Genomic DNA, 19,331 nt, shown 5'->3' on the forward strand with positions numbered 1-19,331 from the left:
CAAACAACTTAATTTCAAAATTAATCTTTTCAAGCTTCAGACTCACTGGATCCAATTATGAGTCCAACTGTTCCCTTTAAATTTCATGTTCTGAAACTTGGTGGTCTAGTGCTTTTTGCCCTTATGTGACTCTTTGGTACTTAACTTTGTCTCAGTCTGCCTATAAAATTAAATCTAAGAAGGGAGCATCCCAATCTTATCTCTTTGGTTACTAACATTAGTCCCAAATGCTCGCTTTTCCAGCAATGGTTCCTTCTAATTGGTATTATTGTACACAACAGGTTGTCCTTATACAGTATTCATTATGTGCATTTGACTGGGCAAATTGGACAAAACAGGAGCAGGAATGCAGATTTGGGTTACTGTTGTTTGGGGGTGGCAGTGGTGGTATTTTTAGGTTTCCTTCTAAACTGGATCTTGTCTAAATACTTTGGGTTTTGCTTAATGGGATAAAAGCCTCAATTTTTTGCTCATTTATGTCTGATAATTTAAAAAAAATTATTCTCTTGGGAGAGCCTTTATAATTTCAAAACATATATATTTCTATTGTTGCAAGACATGGCTGCTGGCTGATGTAATTTTAAATGGTCATGACTTCAAAATACCTGGAGCAAAATTTGCATTTCTTATAAGAAAAGCAACTTAAGGTTGCACTAGCCTTTTTCCTTACAAACTTCTCATTCCAGGCATGAAGCTCTATGACAACCCTGGCTATGCATGGATGCAGAGGATACAAGGGCCCAGCTTCTGGAGCAAAAATAGACACGACTCCAGCTGGACTAAAGGCAGGAAAGCCTGACGGGCACCTCTGCCTTCACTCCTTGGGTTCAAAGCTCCCAAGGCCAGGAGAGTACCAGCTTATTGCTGTGTGTTGCTACTCTTGCTAAACCTAGTGCAGGAAAGGGCTGGGAAGGAGTCAGAAGTTGGGAGCAGCCAGTGCCCAGCTGACCTGGGGCTTTGTGGAGCACTTCCAGGGCACTTCAGTGCAGGCTCATGTCAAGCCTTCTCCCAGCTGGCAATCTGTGGCGTGCAGCACTGTAGTGTGCATTTGCCCCGTGTATGAGAAAAGATTTTTTTGATGAGGATTCTGAGCACAGCAATTGTCATTCAGGGATGGATAATTCACAGCATTACTTAGTGCTGTTTTGAGGCATTAGTGATGACTAATTCTTTACTGCTTAAACAGCCCTATCATCTGAGGCAAGCATTTATTACAGCACTTCTTATCTAGGGGAGGGAGGGAAGACTGCTTAACGTGATCCATTAGGAAACTCAAGCTTTAAATAAAGTGACCACAAAGTCCTATCAGCTCCCAGAAATGCAGCAGCTGTACATATTTAATGTAATACAACACTATATTGTGGCAGAGATCCACAGTTTAAAACATGCATAAGGCAGGTGAAACGTGACTGTTTTGCTCCTCTGTTTGAAAAACGAGAAAGTGTAGAGTGGCATAATTCCTTAAAATACATAAATAAGCATTAGAGTCATGGAGAAGACAGGTATGCTGTTGGAACAGCAGTAACAGAGCAAAGGTCAGCAGTTAAATCTGAAACTATTGCATCCTGGTCCTTTTGATCTTATTCCTCAAGACTCCACTCTGTTACTAACAGGTGAAGTGCAAGACCAGAAGCATGAGGGTCTGCGGAGTTCTACCATGCTTGTCTTAATTTAACAGCAGCGCTTCCTAAATATTCTGTCCCCGGATCATCTAATGCCGTGAACATACATGCAAGGGGCAGCTACAGATTTCCTCTTCTCAGTCAGATCCTGTGAAATTCCAGGTTCCACAGGCCCAAAGAGAAAGAAAATTCAACTCACTAGCTTAGCTTTGAAGCAGAGCCAATCAACACGATAATGTTTTCTCACCATGTTTTGCCAAGTCCTCCCACATGACATTTTGTTAGTTTGAAACCTCTTTAGTGAATAATAGGACATTTCACTGGGATATGCTGGTATATGAAAATATTATGAACATCTATTGTGTTTATATATGTATATATATATGTGTGTGTGTGTGTGTGCGTATACACACATACAAATAATGAATACAGCGAGCTTTCTGGATGGAAATATTCAGCATCTTCCAGAAGAAGTTAACAGAGGTGTAGGAAAGGGAACCAAGGAGAATGTGAAGCTCCAATTCATCCTTTCTCATAATACAAGGACAAGGAGGCCTCCAGTAAAGCAAAAGGAGAATATATAGTAAGTCAGGTAAACGGAAACTTTTCCATATACTGCCTCACTGATTGAATTAATGGTCATAAAATATTACTGAATTCTACTACTAATGGGTTACTAGAAGGTTGAAGTACACCTCTGCATTATGTTAACATGCATTTATTTTCATTTAGCAGGGATCTAAATCTCTTATTTCAGGATCTAAGCTGTAGGTGAGAAAGAATACACCAAGTTCTTTCATCTGCCTCTCCAAGGTTTCCCAAATTATCTGGTACTCATCAGTTCTGGACACACAGGACCACTGAACCAGGATCACTGACAATGCCTCCATTACTAGGAAGTATCTTATCCAGGTAAATTTGTGACTGGAAGTCACAGGAGCATCAGCTGACAGGGATCTGTATCCTGTCAGCCCAGAGTGTCTGGACTGTGCCCTGCATGTTGTAAGGCACATTGAACGCGTGTGATAAAAGTGCACATGTGCACAACGTACATACATCCGTGCAAATGTATTTTCAAATGAGGAGCATCTAAGGAGCGTGTGTTTCCCTCCTCTACACTTTTTTCTAGATAAAAAGAATGTAAACAACACTCTTCACAGAATACTCATGTGACTTATTCGCCTGTCTGCTCCAGTAGACATTATGAGCTTGATTCTCCAAGCCTGCTACTAAAATTCCACTCTACTGATTTTTGCAACCTAATTCTTCAGGGGTTTTTTTTGTGGTTGTTTTTTGTTGGGGTTTTTTGTTTTTTTTTTTTTTGGCAGGATGACGTGACCCAAATTTATAAAGGAGGTTAATTTGCTATAACATTGCATCTTGAGTCTAGAATCCATATGCACTTTTTTGTTATTATGACAGATGTAAAAGACCAGATTTAGAGACCTGAAGTGAGTTTGAACTTGACAGGCTTGGTATGTACTGAACATGAGGGTAAATGGCATCATTTATGAAACCAAAATGTAAAAAGTTTTATGAATGATAAACATTTGTAAGACAATAAAGTTACCCAAAGGCTCACACTACTAAGCACCAAAAGGGCACAGTTGCTTTTTTAACAACCAAAAATCTGAGGTGTTTCTTCTCTATTTTTCTTTAAATGACATGTTACAGATCCTGCTGCAGGAAAACAGCTGCTGAAGTAACCTAGAGGGCATTTTCAGGCACTGTGCTTCAGTGATTACAGCAATTTTTGTAGACATTCAATATTAGGATTGCTTTCTAATTTTAGATGGAGTTAAATTTAAATTGAGTAGGAGGGGCTTTCAAGTTACTCTTGACGTTCTAACATTGCTTACCCAAAAACTGTATAGTGTCTGAATTTTGTAGCCATGGTAAGTTATTAAAAATTATACACTTTTAAAGAACAAAAGTAGAGATCACTAACAGCAGGGAAAAGGTGTCCAGTATTGTGATGGGACTGAGACTTAGGCCCTAAAAGCATTTACCCACTGGCCATGGTCCAATGCCATGGGACCTGGCGGCACTGTCATACACAACCTTTCTCTCCTCTCTTGCTTTGACACTTCCTCTTAGTTGTGTATGTGTAGGAGGTATTCTGAGACTCTAAGGCCTTATGAGTCTTCAGAGTCTTATGTTAATGCTTATTGATATTTAAATTCCCTGACTCTCACAAGACCCAAGTATCAAGCTGAGTGAAACTGGAAGAAAGAAGGTTAGTAAAGGGCTGACAGTCCAACAGACAATACAGATGGAAAGTGGTGGGACCAGGTGAAACAGAGAAAACAAAAGAAAAGAGTTTCTATTAGATGCTGAATGAGACTCAGGCTGGGCCCGATTAAAGCCATGTCTATGTAGGTTACATCTTTCCTTATTTCTCTTACCTTGTTTCTCTTGAAATATGCTCTTCGGCAAGCTGCAAAGCACTTCTCGCTGCAGAAGCATTTCACTTCACTTCCCATACTCAGGGAATAGCGCTTGATTCCAACTTTCTGGCACCAGGCACACATTATTTGTACATTTGACACATCATCTTCTACAACAAAAATATAAGAACAATGTTTACATGAGATGCAAACACCTTCCTCAGACATCTGCACACTTACTGTCAGAAAAAAGCAGCACCAGCTCATCTTATTTCTAACTCCCTCACTGTCAGAGAACAGAACTGTGCCTGCCTGTGATCACCAGCTTCGTCCTCAGGCAGCCAGTGACCTGTGCCAGCCAGACTCAGCAGACTGGCAAAGCTTCTAAAACGGCTGGAAAAGATGATTAGCTTCAAAAATTGTGCACTGCTGAAAATGTCTGTAAATCTCGAGAACTTTTTAGCACACTTAAGAGCGCACAACTCTTTACTAATTGAGTAACTGAGGCTGAAGGTTTAGTGAGTACTGCTGCTTTGTTCTTGTTACTTACAGTTTGCTGTAGTGAGTCCCTGAGATGCTCTGCTTAGCAAGCTGGTAATAAAACACAGCCAAAAAGTGCTGCACCAAGGCAGGTCTCTAACACAAGCCCTCTTCTAAATAAGAAGGAACATAAAACACCCCTTTTCTGTATTATTTTGAAATGACTAGAATACAAAACAGCTTTTGCGTAAATTCAGCAGTCACAGAAACATAGACTTGAACAAGGCAGAAGTTGCAGCACTGTGGCAAAATCTGCCGGGTTACATTTCAGTCATTATAACTCATCGGTCAAATCTTAATTCAGGCAGAATTGCCGAGCCTCTTTCGAGCTCTTCTCTAACATGTGCTACAAATGTGACATGTGTGCCTTCTGCCATGTAAAAATACCCTAGAGCTTATTTACTAATGTGCAGCCATATCCTTATGTGGTCATCATTCCCACCTTAGCTTCACAGACAACAGCAGTGAATAGTTAAGCCTACTAACCAGATCAAGTCAGTAAGTTAGCAGGAATCTTTCTGACTTAAAACTCAGAATTCTTCAGTTCTTATGTCCAGTTTATGATACTGAATGACCTTTCAGTTACAGACAGCAGCCATTGTCTAACTTCTGGGAAAAAATATCCCTGGAGAGTAATTGTTAAAGCAGTTCCTGGTCCATGAGCTGTGGAGAATTCATAGCTTAGAGATTCTGTCATGCAGCCATCCTATTTCCCTATAAAGGATTTGTTTTTGAAGCTACGCTGTCATCGTTCTGTAAAATTATTGGCAAACTAATTTTTAGCAGAGTGATTTGGCTCCTTTCCCTGACTATCATAACTCAGAACTACGTGCTGCATTTTACTCACCTTATTGGAATAAATATTGCCAGTTTAATAACTTTTTTCCTTCCACAAATTGTGTTATGATTTACAGCTGCAAATAAAATTCTACTATGTAAAATAATGACCTTTTAGCTTTAATCAGACTGTCTACCTTTAAACTTATATTTAAGGCCAAGTTAGAGCACAGATTTGGGTTTAATGTATTGTATCAATTACCCTTTAGAGTGGGACTTGCCAGTATTATAACCGCCTGAACTGAAGACGAAGCAAAATCAAAACAATTTGGCCAAAATCATCACTAGCCACCTCTAGGGTCAAAAACCTGCCCTGAGCTGGCTGTAACATCAGCCAGGCACACAGGCACGCGGGGTGCTGCTGTGGTGGCTTTGCACGTGACCATCGCCGCTTTCTCCGCAGACCGGTCTTGTCCAGGATGCCAACTACTCCAGCACAGCCCGAGAGCTCTTCCCCCCATTCTTATCCTGAGCATTTGAAGTACTTCTCTTTTACAAAGGCACACTGATTCAGCTACCTTTGCACCATAATAAACCAATTCCTTACAGACTGAACCTGCCCCTTTGAATGTACCAGGACAACAGGAGTTCCTCTGAATCAAAGGAACCAGACAGCAGACTCTTGTTTCAGATAACAGTAACATATATTCCCCTACTGATAAGAAGCATTTTATCTCTGGGAAAGAGAAGATCTACCAGTTATGCCTTTCCAATAGCCTTCATTTCTGGTGAGAGGAACTCTCATAAATGAAAAAAAGAACATTACAGAGCTGAAAGAGAGTTCACTGACAAATTGGATGCTGAAGTAGCTCTTTTTGAAGCAGGTTAGTTTGTCTGGGGCACAGTTTTTAAGGGGAAACGCAGAGATGCACCACTGGGATTCTCAGGGGCTTTCATGAGTGAATATGACAGGGGGAACACCTCAGCTGTCATTCAATACCTGTTCACTGATACACATGAACTGTCTCCCATAGATGATGAGAAAGACCCACACAATTGTTCATTTCTAATTACACAGGCTCCCAGCAGCAGCTGTTTACATAGAAAAGCCACGTTATTCACATTTCTGCAGGTGGTTATGCAGGACAGTCAGGTTCAGTGCATCTCCTTTTACCAAAGATCCCCTAAGATATATCCTGGCAAGGGGAGGAGGGGGAGAGGCACCCTTCTGTGTCAAGTTGCTGTCTTGCCATGCCCTGTCCAGCAGAATTTCACCACCGCCTCACAGAAAATCCATTGAAGCAGTATGGTTGAAGCAGTATGGTTTCACTTGTGGTCCATGGATCTGACGGTCAAAACAAAAAACAAAACAAAACAAAACAAACAAACAAACAAACAAAAAAAAAAACCAACCCAAAACAAAACAAACAAAAAACCCCCACAACAAACAAACAAACAAACAAAAACACCCATGGTCTGCAAACTACTACTATTTCCAGCCCTGTATGCTCTTTCAGGACGTGATATGTGATATCCAGGAGGCATCATCAGTATTAGTCAAAATGGTCATCATTTTGAAAGAAGGAAGAGGGAAAGGGAAAGATGTAGTCTAGCTACATACAAAGAACTCAAACTATTTCTCTGTTCCACTCCTTTCTCATCCTAGTCATCAAACAATGTAATCCTTTTCATTTCATGGCAACAGCAATAACAGAACTTGATGCCTCTTCAATTTAATAGACTCAGGAACATTGCAACAGAAGGATTAACTGAGTATGGCCACGTGAAGCAGCCAGGAAATAGCAGTACTTCAGAAGGGGGTTCAGAGTACACACTTCCTGGGCCAGGACACTAATACATCACTTTCCAAGTCATCTTTGCTCCCTCAGGCGTACATTTGCCCAAGTCGATTTTTGATGCGACTCTAACTTTTTGTAACGCAGTTCATCGGGTGAAAATAGAAAACACCCAGTATCGCGTTTCTATGGACCATCAACCAGGTCCAGCCCAGCGGGAGGAAAAACTTGATCTGCAATCAAATCCTTTCTTTCAGCTACAAGTGATGCTAAGAGCAGCAGAGAAAGGCAGCCATGCTTGGTACCTGGGAGAGTACAGAGCTGTGCCCTGTGGGTGTGGATGACAGCTGGGGACAGTGATAAAGGTCCAAACCGGACTGTGCGCTTCCCTTCTTCATAGCGGTTGTGGCAGAGACCTGAGCAGACCTTGTGAAAAGAACTAATAGGCGTGCTTTGTTACAATGTATTAAGCTTAGCGACCAAAAAATCAGGACTGCAACACTGGCAGGAAGTATTACTTCATGTGTTTCTACCGGCAGTGAGAAGCAAAAATGTAGCCTCAAAACATTAAGACTGCATGAAATAAGAAAAGACAGAGTCTTGGGATTTAAGTGCTGTCATCTGCTAAACACAAGTTGGGATAACCTGAAAACAGAAATTCATATCTTGCATTCCATTCAAGATAAAATTCCTCTCACTTTTTCACAGACCTTTGTTTTTCAAGGCCAAATTCTTTGAAAATCACTTTACCAGATTCCTGCCCTGCTTTCAGGAAAATGTATCAAATCTCTATTCCTAGAGCACTCCGCTAGAAGAACTTACCGCTAAGAGATCACAGAGAAATCACAGGAAATTTCAAATCCAGTAGTTTAAGACTGGTTATCTGTCTTCAATCTTTATGCTAATCTTTTCCTGATTAGAACTGCACTAAGAAAGCTTCTCCACAATAATTATACCAGTCTATTACATCAGCAATGGTCTCTTTTGCTCATAGACAGACTTCTGCTGGTAGTCTAGCTTAGCATATCTGCTTAAAGCAACATGAGCTCATCCTGACACCATGCCTACATCCATCATGTGAGCTCCCACTGGAGCAGCTCTGCTGAAGATCATTCACCATCACTTTTAGGACTCATACAGCTATGCTGACACGTTTGTAAAGTACAAAAATATAATTTCCAAGCCCTGGCATGGATAATTTTGAAGTGAAAGAAAATACTTCTTAATAACTGCCTTTTTTTTTTTTTTCTTTTCCCTCTCCATCTGGGCCTGGACATTAACGACCTGCTTTTGCAAAGTGTTGAGCATGTTCTCAGATCTGTCACACTTATCACATGAGCACTCTTACAGGTGAGACAAGGAGGAGACGGGACTGACACAACTGAATAGTAACAAGAGGACATTCAGCAGAACAAACATGCTGCTGTCCTCTGTAATTAGACCAGGTAACAGAAAGATAAATTCTTTCTACATACTGCACAAGATCTAAATTTCCGGCCTCTACTTTTCTGAGTTCTCAGCTCTTCACAGAGAGAGATACTGTGGGAGTTACGCTATCGTGTTTTTCTGCCTCTGGGTTGTGTCATTACAGGTGGAAGAAGCACTCCCTGCACCCACCACACAGATACTGTTCAGTTATATCTCCTTGTGGTTTTTATCCTGTGTATTTTTTATAATGAACAATGCAACAAACACAGAGTGTTTGCAGTGTTAAATCATGTTCCCAAAGGGAGTAGTTTGTATAACAAGATAAAATTATCACATTATAATAACTAAATATGCATCAGTCTAAAGCATGCTTCAATTAATCATCAAAAGTTTGCACCGCCTCTTTAGGTCTTAATTAAGCAGAATGCTTGGTGTTTTTTTTCCTTTCAAACCCATGTGAAGGAGCTGCAGAAAATTGTTCCTCTTAAACCCAGTGAGCAGCAGTTTACACTAATCGATCTTATACAGAGCCATAATTTAAAGAGGTGGGGAGAAGTGAAGGAAGGCAATGAGAACAAGGGAGTAAATCCATCATGAACAGCCCTGTCTCTTTACCTAAGCAAACCAGCATGATCTCTGGTGTTTAGTGCAATGTTCCTAAAATCCCTACAATTCTGCAGTTAAATCCTGATCAGTTTACTAAGTTTTAGATCGCAACACTCAACTAATACTGTTTCGAACTGAGATGTATTTTCAATTTTAACTCCAGCTTCAAAAAGTTGGGTGAAACTAAATGCAGCTACAGTTCTAATCCTGCATATTATGAAGATTCAAGGGCAGGTACTTCAAAACCTTACTTTCCATATTTCCTTGCAAGAAATTCAGCAGGAGATACTCAATTCTTCCAGCAAGAAGATAACATCTCTCCCGAAGGTGCCCAAGCACAGTACTGCTATGCAGAAGGAAGACCAGGACAACAGAGTGTTTGGGATTCAGATCTCAAGTACAGCACCTGGACTGAGTGAGCCTCTGTGAAACCTGTACCTTGACTGTGGCTGTATCCATGATCTGATACAAAAACCATTTTGGCATCCCATCCCTCCTCCATGTCTCCTGACCAAGCAACTCGTCTCTGGCTTGAGTCTCCTTCCATCACACGATCAGAAGCCATATTTCTCCACTACTATTTTCATCTACTTTCCTCTCTTTTTCTCTTTGCTGCATCCCACCCCCTCACACAGGCAGTTTAGATCCCAGGTTTCTTGGGCAGTGAGCTATAATAACCCTTTTACTTTGAGCTGGGAACTGTGCTCAATCCACTGGCATATATATATATCTTTAAATATTTTAGCCACTTTCACTATTAATTTCTAATGAAAAGCTGCAAAACTTCCTTTTTAAAGACTTTAGGTCTTAACTTGACTTGGGCATCTGCAGCAATAACAGTAAGGGCTCACTGTTTCCACTGGGACCTGCCAGGATTTCAGAACTGGATAATTCTGAGTTACCTGCCTGCTGCTTCTGAAATCCCAGAACACCACTGAAGAAAACCAAGCAGCATGTATTCAGATTTTTCATCCCCAAGGATTTCCTGAGGTTGTTGATCCCAAGTAAGGCAGAAGCACCATTACAGTCAATTTTCTTGCACCTTAAATGCTCTACCAAATTAATCTCAAAATAAAAAAGGTGAAGAAATTCAACTCCTGAGACACTGCTGCAGATCCCCTTGTGATACTACCTTAAGCACTGATGTTCTAAACAGATGGGGCACGTGACAAACTTAAGGTAAAAAAGTACCTTAAAAAAAGGTAATTGCCAGAGGAAGATTAAAATAAACATAGGGCTGACAATAGAAAGCTTGCTGCAGCCATCGCTATGGAAATATCAGAGCCTCCACAGTGCATTTCCTTTTAAGGACCAGTCTCTTTAAGTTCACTACTCTGCCAATAAAGCAAAATGTCCCAGCCCCTTTTGAAAAAATCATTTTGGGGAACCAGGCCTGCCTACGTTTCTATGCATGAGCCTCTGAGGCACATTCTTATGCTTAGTTCAGTAGGGACTGAAGGCACAACACAAAAGCTGGCATTTAGGCAGGTTTTAGACACGCAAACAAAAAAAGCACCTATTTCAGCTAACAGAGGGGGAACTCCCTGTGTACTTTGAATATATGCTATTTATGTGCATACATGGACATTATGATTTTCTTTTTAGCACAAAGGAAACACTTGGCCTTCCACAGAGAGCAAAAGACATCAACAGTGGGCTAGATGGGGTAGGCATCCTGGCAACCACCAGCATTTAAAAACCCAGGCAGTAATAACCCTACAATCAGTGTAAATTTGATGATGCTTCAAATGGAAAACAAAAGAAATAATTTGAAGAGTAGCGACTATAGGATTTGTTGCAGCGGTCTTCATCAGAGGGCAAAACCTACAGTTAGAGAAATCGTAACGCTGTTCAGCAGCCAGAAGATATTTGTGAAATTCTGAAGAGGGATCCAGAGCACAGTGAAATGAAAGTCTCCTCCATATACAGACTTAACTAGATCTGATAATGTGGTCCTTACTTAAAGAAAACTGCCACTCGGTTCTGGCTGGAATCAAACTTCTTGCTATTGCAGTCATAGATCCAATTCCTCTGTGAACTTTGACGGATGATCTTGGAATTCATTGTTACTGGCCTTCTAAATACCATTTAAAACATCGTTTATGCTTTCAAATTCCTCCAATGCAATTTAAATATTGAGAGAGGTTACAGCAGGCTGTTTCCAGAATGTTTGTAGGGCAGGAACTCTGCTTATTCCCATATGTTGCACAAAGTTAATCGTCTGCACTTGCACTTATAAAATCTCCTGTAAACTTTAATTCTAAAGAAATGCTAAATCATAGTAGGAAGTCACTAATTTTTTTCTATTAAAAAACCCAAATACTTTAGTACTTGAATCTGATATTCCTCTGCCAGCCTAGGTCACAGGCTGATTTTCCAAGTCAGCACTGGAAATGCTTCTCCTTTAAGACACTTTGCCTCATCAGATACCATTCCTCCAGCCCAGTCCTGCTTCACCTCCACAAGTTCCTGATAACTTCTGGTACAACTCCAGACATTATCACTTGGAACCTAACATTATGTCGAGACACTCATCTGTGGGTTGTAGGATTTACATCCCCCTTTCTTCTCCAAATGTACTCGGCGACTTGTGAAAACCTCAGGAGGGAGCATTATTTTTTCCTTGTACTTTTTTCCTCCATGGGAAGCTCAGTCAACTGCATGACATCAAACTTTCTGCCTCCCCTTTTGCTGTGTCCCTTGGCAGTGACCTCCCCTCGCAGCACAGCATCGCAGGAAGCCGGTTCTTTTTTGGGATGCTCAGAGCAGCCGGCGCGCACCGTGCATCACTTGCATGCAGAAGGATGCAGGAAAGGGAAGGGTTTTGTCAACCCTCATGCTCCAAGGACAGACCAACCAAGCAGCTGCACACCCCTACCAAGGCACTGCCACGGGGACCACAAGACAAAGTAAATCAAAGAGCATTCAAAGAAATGGGAAAACTGAAACACCATAGCCTCCAGCAGGTGCCAGGGGAAAGAGGCAGCTTGTTCTCACCCGCATTTGAAAGAATTTTTTGCATTCTTCTTCAACTACTCTTTATTTCAGCCTTCCTTCATCCCAGTAACAAGAGTTGTCCAAACTTGCCTGAGCAAAAGGGCAGAGTCACCCTAAGTGCCCTCTCAAATTTACTCTATCATTAAAGGCTGCAGAACAACAGAAAGTTTGCATGCTACATACTATGGCCATATACCCTCACAACTGTGGTGAGATTTTTAGTTCTGGGTCATTCCAGGCTATTTCATTTTTGTTCCTCGCTATTTCTGTGTGACTTTTAAGTTGGAAAAAACAAACAAACAAACAAAAAACCCCACCAGCCTTCTTTACATTGCTGTGCAGAAAATAAGAACCTTCTAACACCAAGCAGAACTAATCTTAGGATTGCTTTGTTGCAATAGGCTGTACTCTGTACTCAAGACTAACCCTGAAAATCACTCAAAATCTGCTGCAAGGCCTAAATGTAGTTACCAGCATGCTGGGCAAGATGGACTCCTACCAGCCACAAGGAGACTCTTACAGCAACTCTCTGGAGGCTGCATTGACTACTTATATGCTTCCAGATGCAGGTTCGATGGCTGATGCTGACTTACAAAGTCATGTTTGATTTGGGCACTGCTCCAGTGTGGTCACTCTGCCTGGTGATGCAGATCAGGGGAGTGCTCTTGCAGACAGCCTCCACATCTGAGTAACTGGCATTCTCCTGGTGGAGGCTTCCCATGACTGGATTTAGCATCCTCCACTGACACACCATAACCTGAGTCTGTAGACACTCAGTGCACCACAAAGGGCCCATGCATTTAACTCAGCCTTCTGTGGGTTTAATTATGAGGTACAGCAAGGACAGGGTGCCTTTATTGGAGCTGTTTATATTTGGTTAGGAGCACCCCAATTTTTTCCAGAACCATATAAGCAAGTTGGAACTTAACATTTCGTTTGACTAAAACAGAAATCTGAACAGCTTGAAAATAAAATTTTAGTCAGACTGCTCAAAATTATTTGGTTTTCAAATAAAATAAAAAAGCTAAACAACAAAACAACAAAAAACCCCACACCAAAACAGAAAGCATTTTACTGCAAAATAGGCATGAGGAGGGAAAAAAGGTAATTTTGTTAACACTTCAAGGTTTTAGCCTGGTCATACAAAATACAAATGCATACAGGACACTTGTATAAAGCTTTCCAGCACGCTCAAGGAAAACCTAGTCTGCTGAAATCTTCAGCTTCCTAGACAGTTTAGGATCAACGCCCCTTCCTCCTCTTTTTCAAACTGATAGCTGTTTCTCATAAAGAATCATATTTGCCTTCCTAGAAATTTTATTTCCCTTGGCTTCTGGACTGTGTCTTTTTAGCTGTGCAATTGCTATGTCAGTGCACATTGCTGAGTATCCTTGTTTCTCTTCAGGTTTGTGAGCATCCCCCCACGCTCTGCTCTCCTTCCTCTTACCTGTATTGAATCTTATCAGCAAAATTATTCAACTAATAATTCAATGGATCTGCTTATGCTCTTCAGACCATTACCCTTCTGTCCAAATGAATACCTCAGCCTGTCTTGCTGACACCTCTTTACTCAGGCTGACCCTTCTGTTCAAGATCAATACAGCAAGAATTAAAGTCTTAATAATTTCTCCCTGAGTGCTCACTCCATATTATTTGCTCAATAAGGATGGACTGCACCATCTTTCCTGTCCTTCAGGTTCATGATTTAGGTATCATTTTCACCTGTGGGCACTCCCTTTTGAGCTATACTGAAGTCTTGTAGATTTTTCTCCCCTACAATATCTAAAAGCTTTCCTCAACCATTCACAAACTCTGGACACATCCTAATCCTTAGTCTCCCAGTAACAACGGCGCATTACTGCCTGGTCCTTTTTCTGGCCTGTAATGTAACTTTGCCCTCTGTGTGTCCACACAGAACAGGCTGCAAAGATCCCTTTTTCTGCCCAGCATTTTAACCTTGAAACTTTATCTTGGCCTCTTTCTGCCTCTCTCTCCTGTCCCCTGACTTCATTTATCCATTCAAACGTGGACAATGCTTTGGTGTTTGTGGCAGGTCAGTCATAGCCTGTCTGTCCCCCATGCTGGAAATGTCAACCTTCGCCTTATTAAGTAATGATGTGAGTCTAATCATTTGCCTGCTCAAGTCAAAGCAGCACCTTTGTGCTGTTTCCAAAGCCATCCCCTACGCTTGCAAGGGACTCCAGGGAAACATCCCCAGAGCTACTCTTGTCTGGCTTTGCATCACTCTGAAGCTTTCTGCTTTGATGCAGTGCCCACAAAGCGGTGTCAAAGTGCAGTGCCAAGACCACTGCCTCGCACACTGGCTCCCCTGGCGCCTTTGTACTCCCTTTCCTACCAGTTGTTTCTTGCCAGGCTCTTCGGGGTGATCACGGCTAGGGCTCCTACGCCCTAAGATAAAACAAAACCATTACTACCCGTGCTTGTTGCAAACCCCACAAAGGTGGTGATTCCCCTCCCCCTCCAATCCTCCCAAGCTTTGGTCTCTAAAGCAAAGGTGAGATAGATATGCCCATCTGCTCAGAAGGCATGGTAATCCAGAGCTCATTACCGATCACGGGATAAAGTCAGAGGAGGCAGAGATCATCCATTCGTATCTCCTGCGCAGGTACAGCAACGATACTCATTGTTAATGAATTAATTAAAACCTAAAGGTGGAACACACTTGTGAAAAGCTCTCCCTACACGTTACCCTTAGAGGTACATTTGAACACAGGATCATGTGCTGTAGGTGGACAGGCAAAGAACAGAAGGCAGTTGACTTGGCCAAGATTCCCTTGTGTCCACTTAACCACTGTTGCAGTAATTTGTTTTTCTACTTCATAGTTCAATCTCCTCCTGCTTATTTGGTGTCATAAAAATCCAGCAACTGTGGCAATTTGCACAATGCATGCTATAGCCTTGTGTTCACATACCACAATTTCAGCATTCTGGATTCATTTGTGACTCAGATTGGAGGAGAAAATAGCTTAGGATGGCACAAGCCCTTGATTAAAGCTTTAGGGCCAAATCAACAACAGCTGAGGATCCAGCCCATATGGCCTGAGATCTTTAGCTGTGTAAAGGCTGCAGGAATGGGCCCAAATAGCTTTAGTAATTAGCAAATATCATATAAAATAGATTGAAAGTCTTTGGCAAGGAGAACGTATTGAGTAACATTTGAAAATTATTCATAGCACATTATATACTTCTTTAGAGATAAAACTCAATGGCATAACAATAATTTAGGAGGGGCAACTGTAGTTAATTACTCCACCAACAACAGGCAAACACTTTCTTGGATCCATCAGTACTTTACAGCTACATTTAGACAACGTTACAAAGGGCATCCAACACCTGGGACCTGATTCTACAAGCAGGCTCTGCCTCTGCAGAAGCACCCTGGCACCTGCTGGCATCTCTTTAGCCATGTGTGTGGAGAGCTGATGTTCTTGGGTAGGAGTTGCATGTCACCCTCTACTCGTCAGTGCCTTGGTCACTTGAGAACAACCACAACAACAACCAAGGATGTCTACGGAAGCAGGACTCAGCCTGCTCCTACCTAGATTCACCAATTTTCACACCATGTGGAGCAGTAAACAATAACACAACAATTAATCACCCTGGTGTAGCCATAAGAGCTCCTTTCACAGATCACAGTAAGCGGCATGCAGAGGGGAATAAATCATTTTTCATGCAAACTCTGAGGAATGGCATGTTAGAAAACCAGTCCCGATAAAAATCTAATGAAAATGTAAAACATCTCAGCGCAGTCTCCTGGGTAGAGTCAAGATCATATTAAACCCTTGAGAGACAGCAGTCAGGGATTTCAATGGGAATCAAGAGACAGTTTTCCCAACATGATCTCATTAACCTGATACAAAGACATGATACTGATTCGATGGCTTTGTCTCTTTCACTCTTTCCTTCATGCAGCCTATTTTTAATTTAATAATCTTCCATTAATTTAGTTAAAGGCTTTATTCACCCGAACAAAATCTCTACTTTTTTTTCCTAAAAGCAAATGCTGTTGAAGTGCTGAGAGCATCATCCAGCATGAGGAGTGTCACAAAAAACGCAGGTTTGTTGTCATTGCATTTGCAGGAGTTTTTCAAGAATATTAAAGTAATTAAAGCCACTCTCCCACTCCTGTGACTGGATTTTAATCATTTTGAAATCAACTCTCTCACTAAGACACCGGGATCCAGTGATCTCAGGGCGTTGTCAATAACAGTAACCATTTTTACATGTTCATTAGGATTTACCTGCTGGTGGCTTTATGAAAGGTGGTGGAATTAATGGGACAATAATAGGTACATTCCCATGATCCTTCGACCCTGCTGGTGAGTCTGATAGTCCATTTCCTGTGGCAAGCCCTGGGTAGCTTGGGTTTATATTGTACGGTGAAATAACACTGTCCTCAGGTAATTTTGGTTTTGGCAAAGAATTTTCTGTAAAACAAAAAGAACACATTGTACAGTATGACCAGTATGACACATAAATTTCTTAAATAGCCCTACATACTTTCACCAATCTCTTCATTAAATTACTTACCCTAATACAAGAATAGTGCACAAAAACCCCAGGTATTTTCCCTTATAAAGAAATTGATACTTTCCAGTAACCTACAGAAGTGCTCCATATTTTTTTTTTTTTTTTTCAAAATCAAACACACACTTTCTTTTTGCAGAAGGTAAAAGCTGGGATTATTTTGTCATGCATAGCCTTAGTATGCCCGATTTAGTCAATGGTATCCTATTCTTGTACTTCATTTCTACTGTTTGCATGGTGATCACACTCAGTGTGCTGTGACTTCACCAGTACAAGGAGCATGAACTGAAGAATAAAAGAATTTCTGTTCTCTACAAATGAGTAGTAATAATGAAAGGAATTTAAAGAAAGGAATACAATATTGAAATCACAGCAAAGTGTGCACAAAATGATGACAGTTATTATTCTAATTCTTTAATCCCAAATCACTACAGGATTCTTATTTGTAGGAATTTCTCTAATCTATCTCAGCCAGGGGACTACCTCCTCTCCCATCTCTCAGAACACTAAATGTGCTTTTTTCCCCCTCCCAAAAATTGCATACACCAAAAATTTCTACCTGTCACAGGCATTCAACTTCTATGGTACATAAAACATATGATTAGCATCATGTGCCTATAAAAAAAGTATGCCACAAATTTCATCAAGCATAGGCTGGAGCCAGTAACCATTCAGTAGAAGATGTATTTATTAAAACAGAAATAAACTAAGCGCATTACTACACAGGCACAGGTTTCTTCAAAGGTAGCTTAATGACATTACCTTTTCAATGAAAAATAAATATCGATCACCAACACTGTTACAGAACTAACAAGCTGCAAACATTCAATTTTAACACAATTAGGTTGTTTCACCCTACCACTAATTTTTCCCCCCCTTTTTCTAGCCATCTGTCCCTCAGCACTGGTCTCTCTGGTGTCAGCACTCATCGCAACACTCACTGAATACAGTGCTGCTGCTAGCCACCAGAAAGAAAACCCCAACACTGCTGTCCACGAACACAGTGAAAAGTAGCACCCCAAGTGCATGAAAGCTGCTGGAATTTCCTCTCTTTACCTCACCTTTGAGGAACTCCTGTTGGATAAGCCGAGACGCAGCAATTTTCTACTCTTCTCCTTACTCTGATTACAAGCCCCTATCCATTCCCTGAGACTGAGGAGTCAGAAGGCAAAAACTGAATGACTGAACAAACCAACAGGCTCTCATCCTTTACATTTTGAATCACAAAGATTCAGCAGTGTCTCAAACAAATTCCACCCATGGAAAACTTCTACCACAGTGCAGAAGTCAGTATAGTGCAAATGTGGATGAGAAGCCTTTTGTGAACATTCACGCGTGTTCCTACATGTGTGAATATTCCAGTTTAAAATCTTTCAGTATTTTAAAAAGTTGTAGGCCAACCAGCCTCAGTATGGGAAGCAAAAGGGTCCCTTAAGGCCATCCTGCTAAGAAAGTACTCCTTCCTTTCTCCATTTGTGAGAAGTTTATTGATACCACAGGCACACGGCTTTCAACCAACACATGAAACGCATTATTTGTGAAGATATATATCAATATATAACAATATATCGATACACCAACAGCAAATTTGTTAAGTGACTTTCCTCACAGCCTATCGGCTTCCCCGTACCACAAGGTACGCTCAGATATTTTTATGTAAAGCAACCAAGACACAAGCAACAGAACATGCTTCGCAATCAACACCAAGCAGACAGGTTGAGCTATTAATCCCTCTTTACATGAACACAGAAACATGAAGTCTCGTTACCTTTGAGAACAGAAATGTGCTGGCGGCTTTCCCCATCTGCTGAGTAGTTCCTGAATTCAATATCTTCTCCATCTTTCAGCTCTACCTTATCATAACCATACCAGCCAAGGAGCTCATTCATAGTGTTTTCAGCAAAGTTCTGAAAGAGAAAAATTACCTACTTATTTATGTAATCAATACCCATTTGGAAGGAAGGGAGGACTGCATAAATCGAACCATATCTGTGCTACATGAGGAAGTGTCAGGTTTGGCCCACCTCCTCAAAGACTAATGTTCATTTCATAACTCAAGTGCATAAAGTGAAACGCATTTAAATCTCCGACTGGCACATGTAATTATGACAGAGCCTCATATGTCTGTAATTTAAAGAAAATGAAAAGGAGAGTTATTTATGACTTTTGCTCTGACACTCAATGTCAGAAATATTTTAACATACATTCTTCACACAAACTTGTCTGTGTTACCATAAAATATTTAAGACTGCAGCAAGAGAATAACAGAAAACCAGGATTTTTTTTTTTTTTCAACCAGCAGTTAATCAATCTTACTGCGTTACAGTCTTTTCAGCTGGAGCAGGTCACTGACACAATTACAGTTCCTTGAGGTGCACATGAACCAAATCAAATAAAATCAAAGCAGACGGTTTTTTCTCAGTTATAAGCCCTTGCATAGTCGAGGCACTTAAAGATTCTGCACTGTGAAAGCATTCTACCATCATTTTTCATACAAACATTTCTTATATTTCTTTAAGAAAACCTTCCCCAAATTTCAAACCAGTATTTATTTTCAAACCAGCTTCCCAGCGGCTGAGCGGTCACATTTTATGTTTGTATGGAAATGCAAAGTATGGAACATGACTGTC

The 19,331-nt window shown here is 41.0% G+C and overlaps 1 protein-coding gene across 2 annotated transcripts in view; it reads right to left on the reverse strand.

The window, feature by feature from the left end:
- Positions 1-19,331, reverse strand: part of SOBP (sine oculis binding protein homolog) — a 99,542-nt gene that overhangs the window by 71,471 nt on the left and 8,740 nt on the right. For both annotated transcript variants that reach the window (XM_040058314.2, XM_040058313.2), the window contains exons 2-4: positions 18,470-18,608; positions 16,416-16,601; positions 4,028-4,179 (exon numbers count right to left, since the gene is read on the reverse strand). In XM_040058314.2, the coding sequence (XP_039914248.1) occupies positions 4,028-4,179; positions 16,416-16,601; positions 18,470-18,608 (477 nt within the window). The remainder of the gene's footprint in view (positions 1-4,027; positions 4,180-16,415; positions 16,602-18,469; positions 18,609-19,331) is intronic.

This window comes from Hirundo rustica, chromosome 3 (genome assembly GCF_015227805.2).
Source record: "Hirundo rustica isolate bHirRus1 chromosome 3, bHirRus1.pri.v3, whole genome shotgun sequence".
NCBI classification, from domain to species: domain Eukaryota; kingdom Metazoa; phylum Chordata; class Aves; order Passeriformes; family Hirundinidae; genus Hirundo; species Hirundo rustica.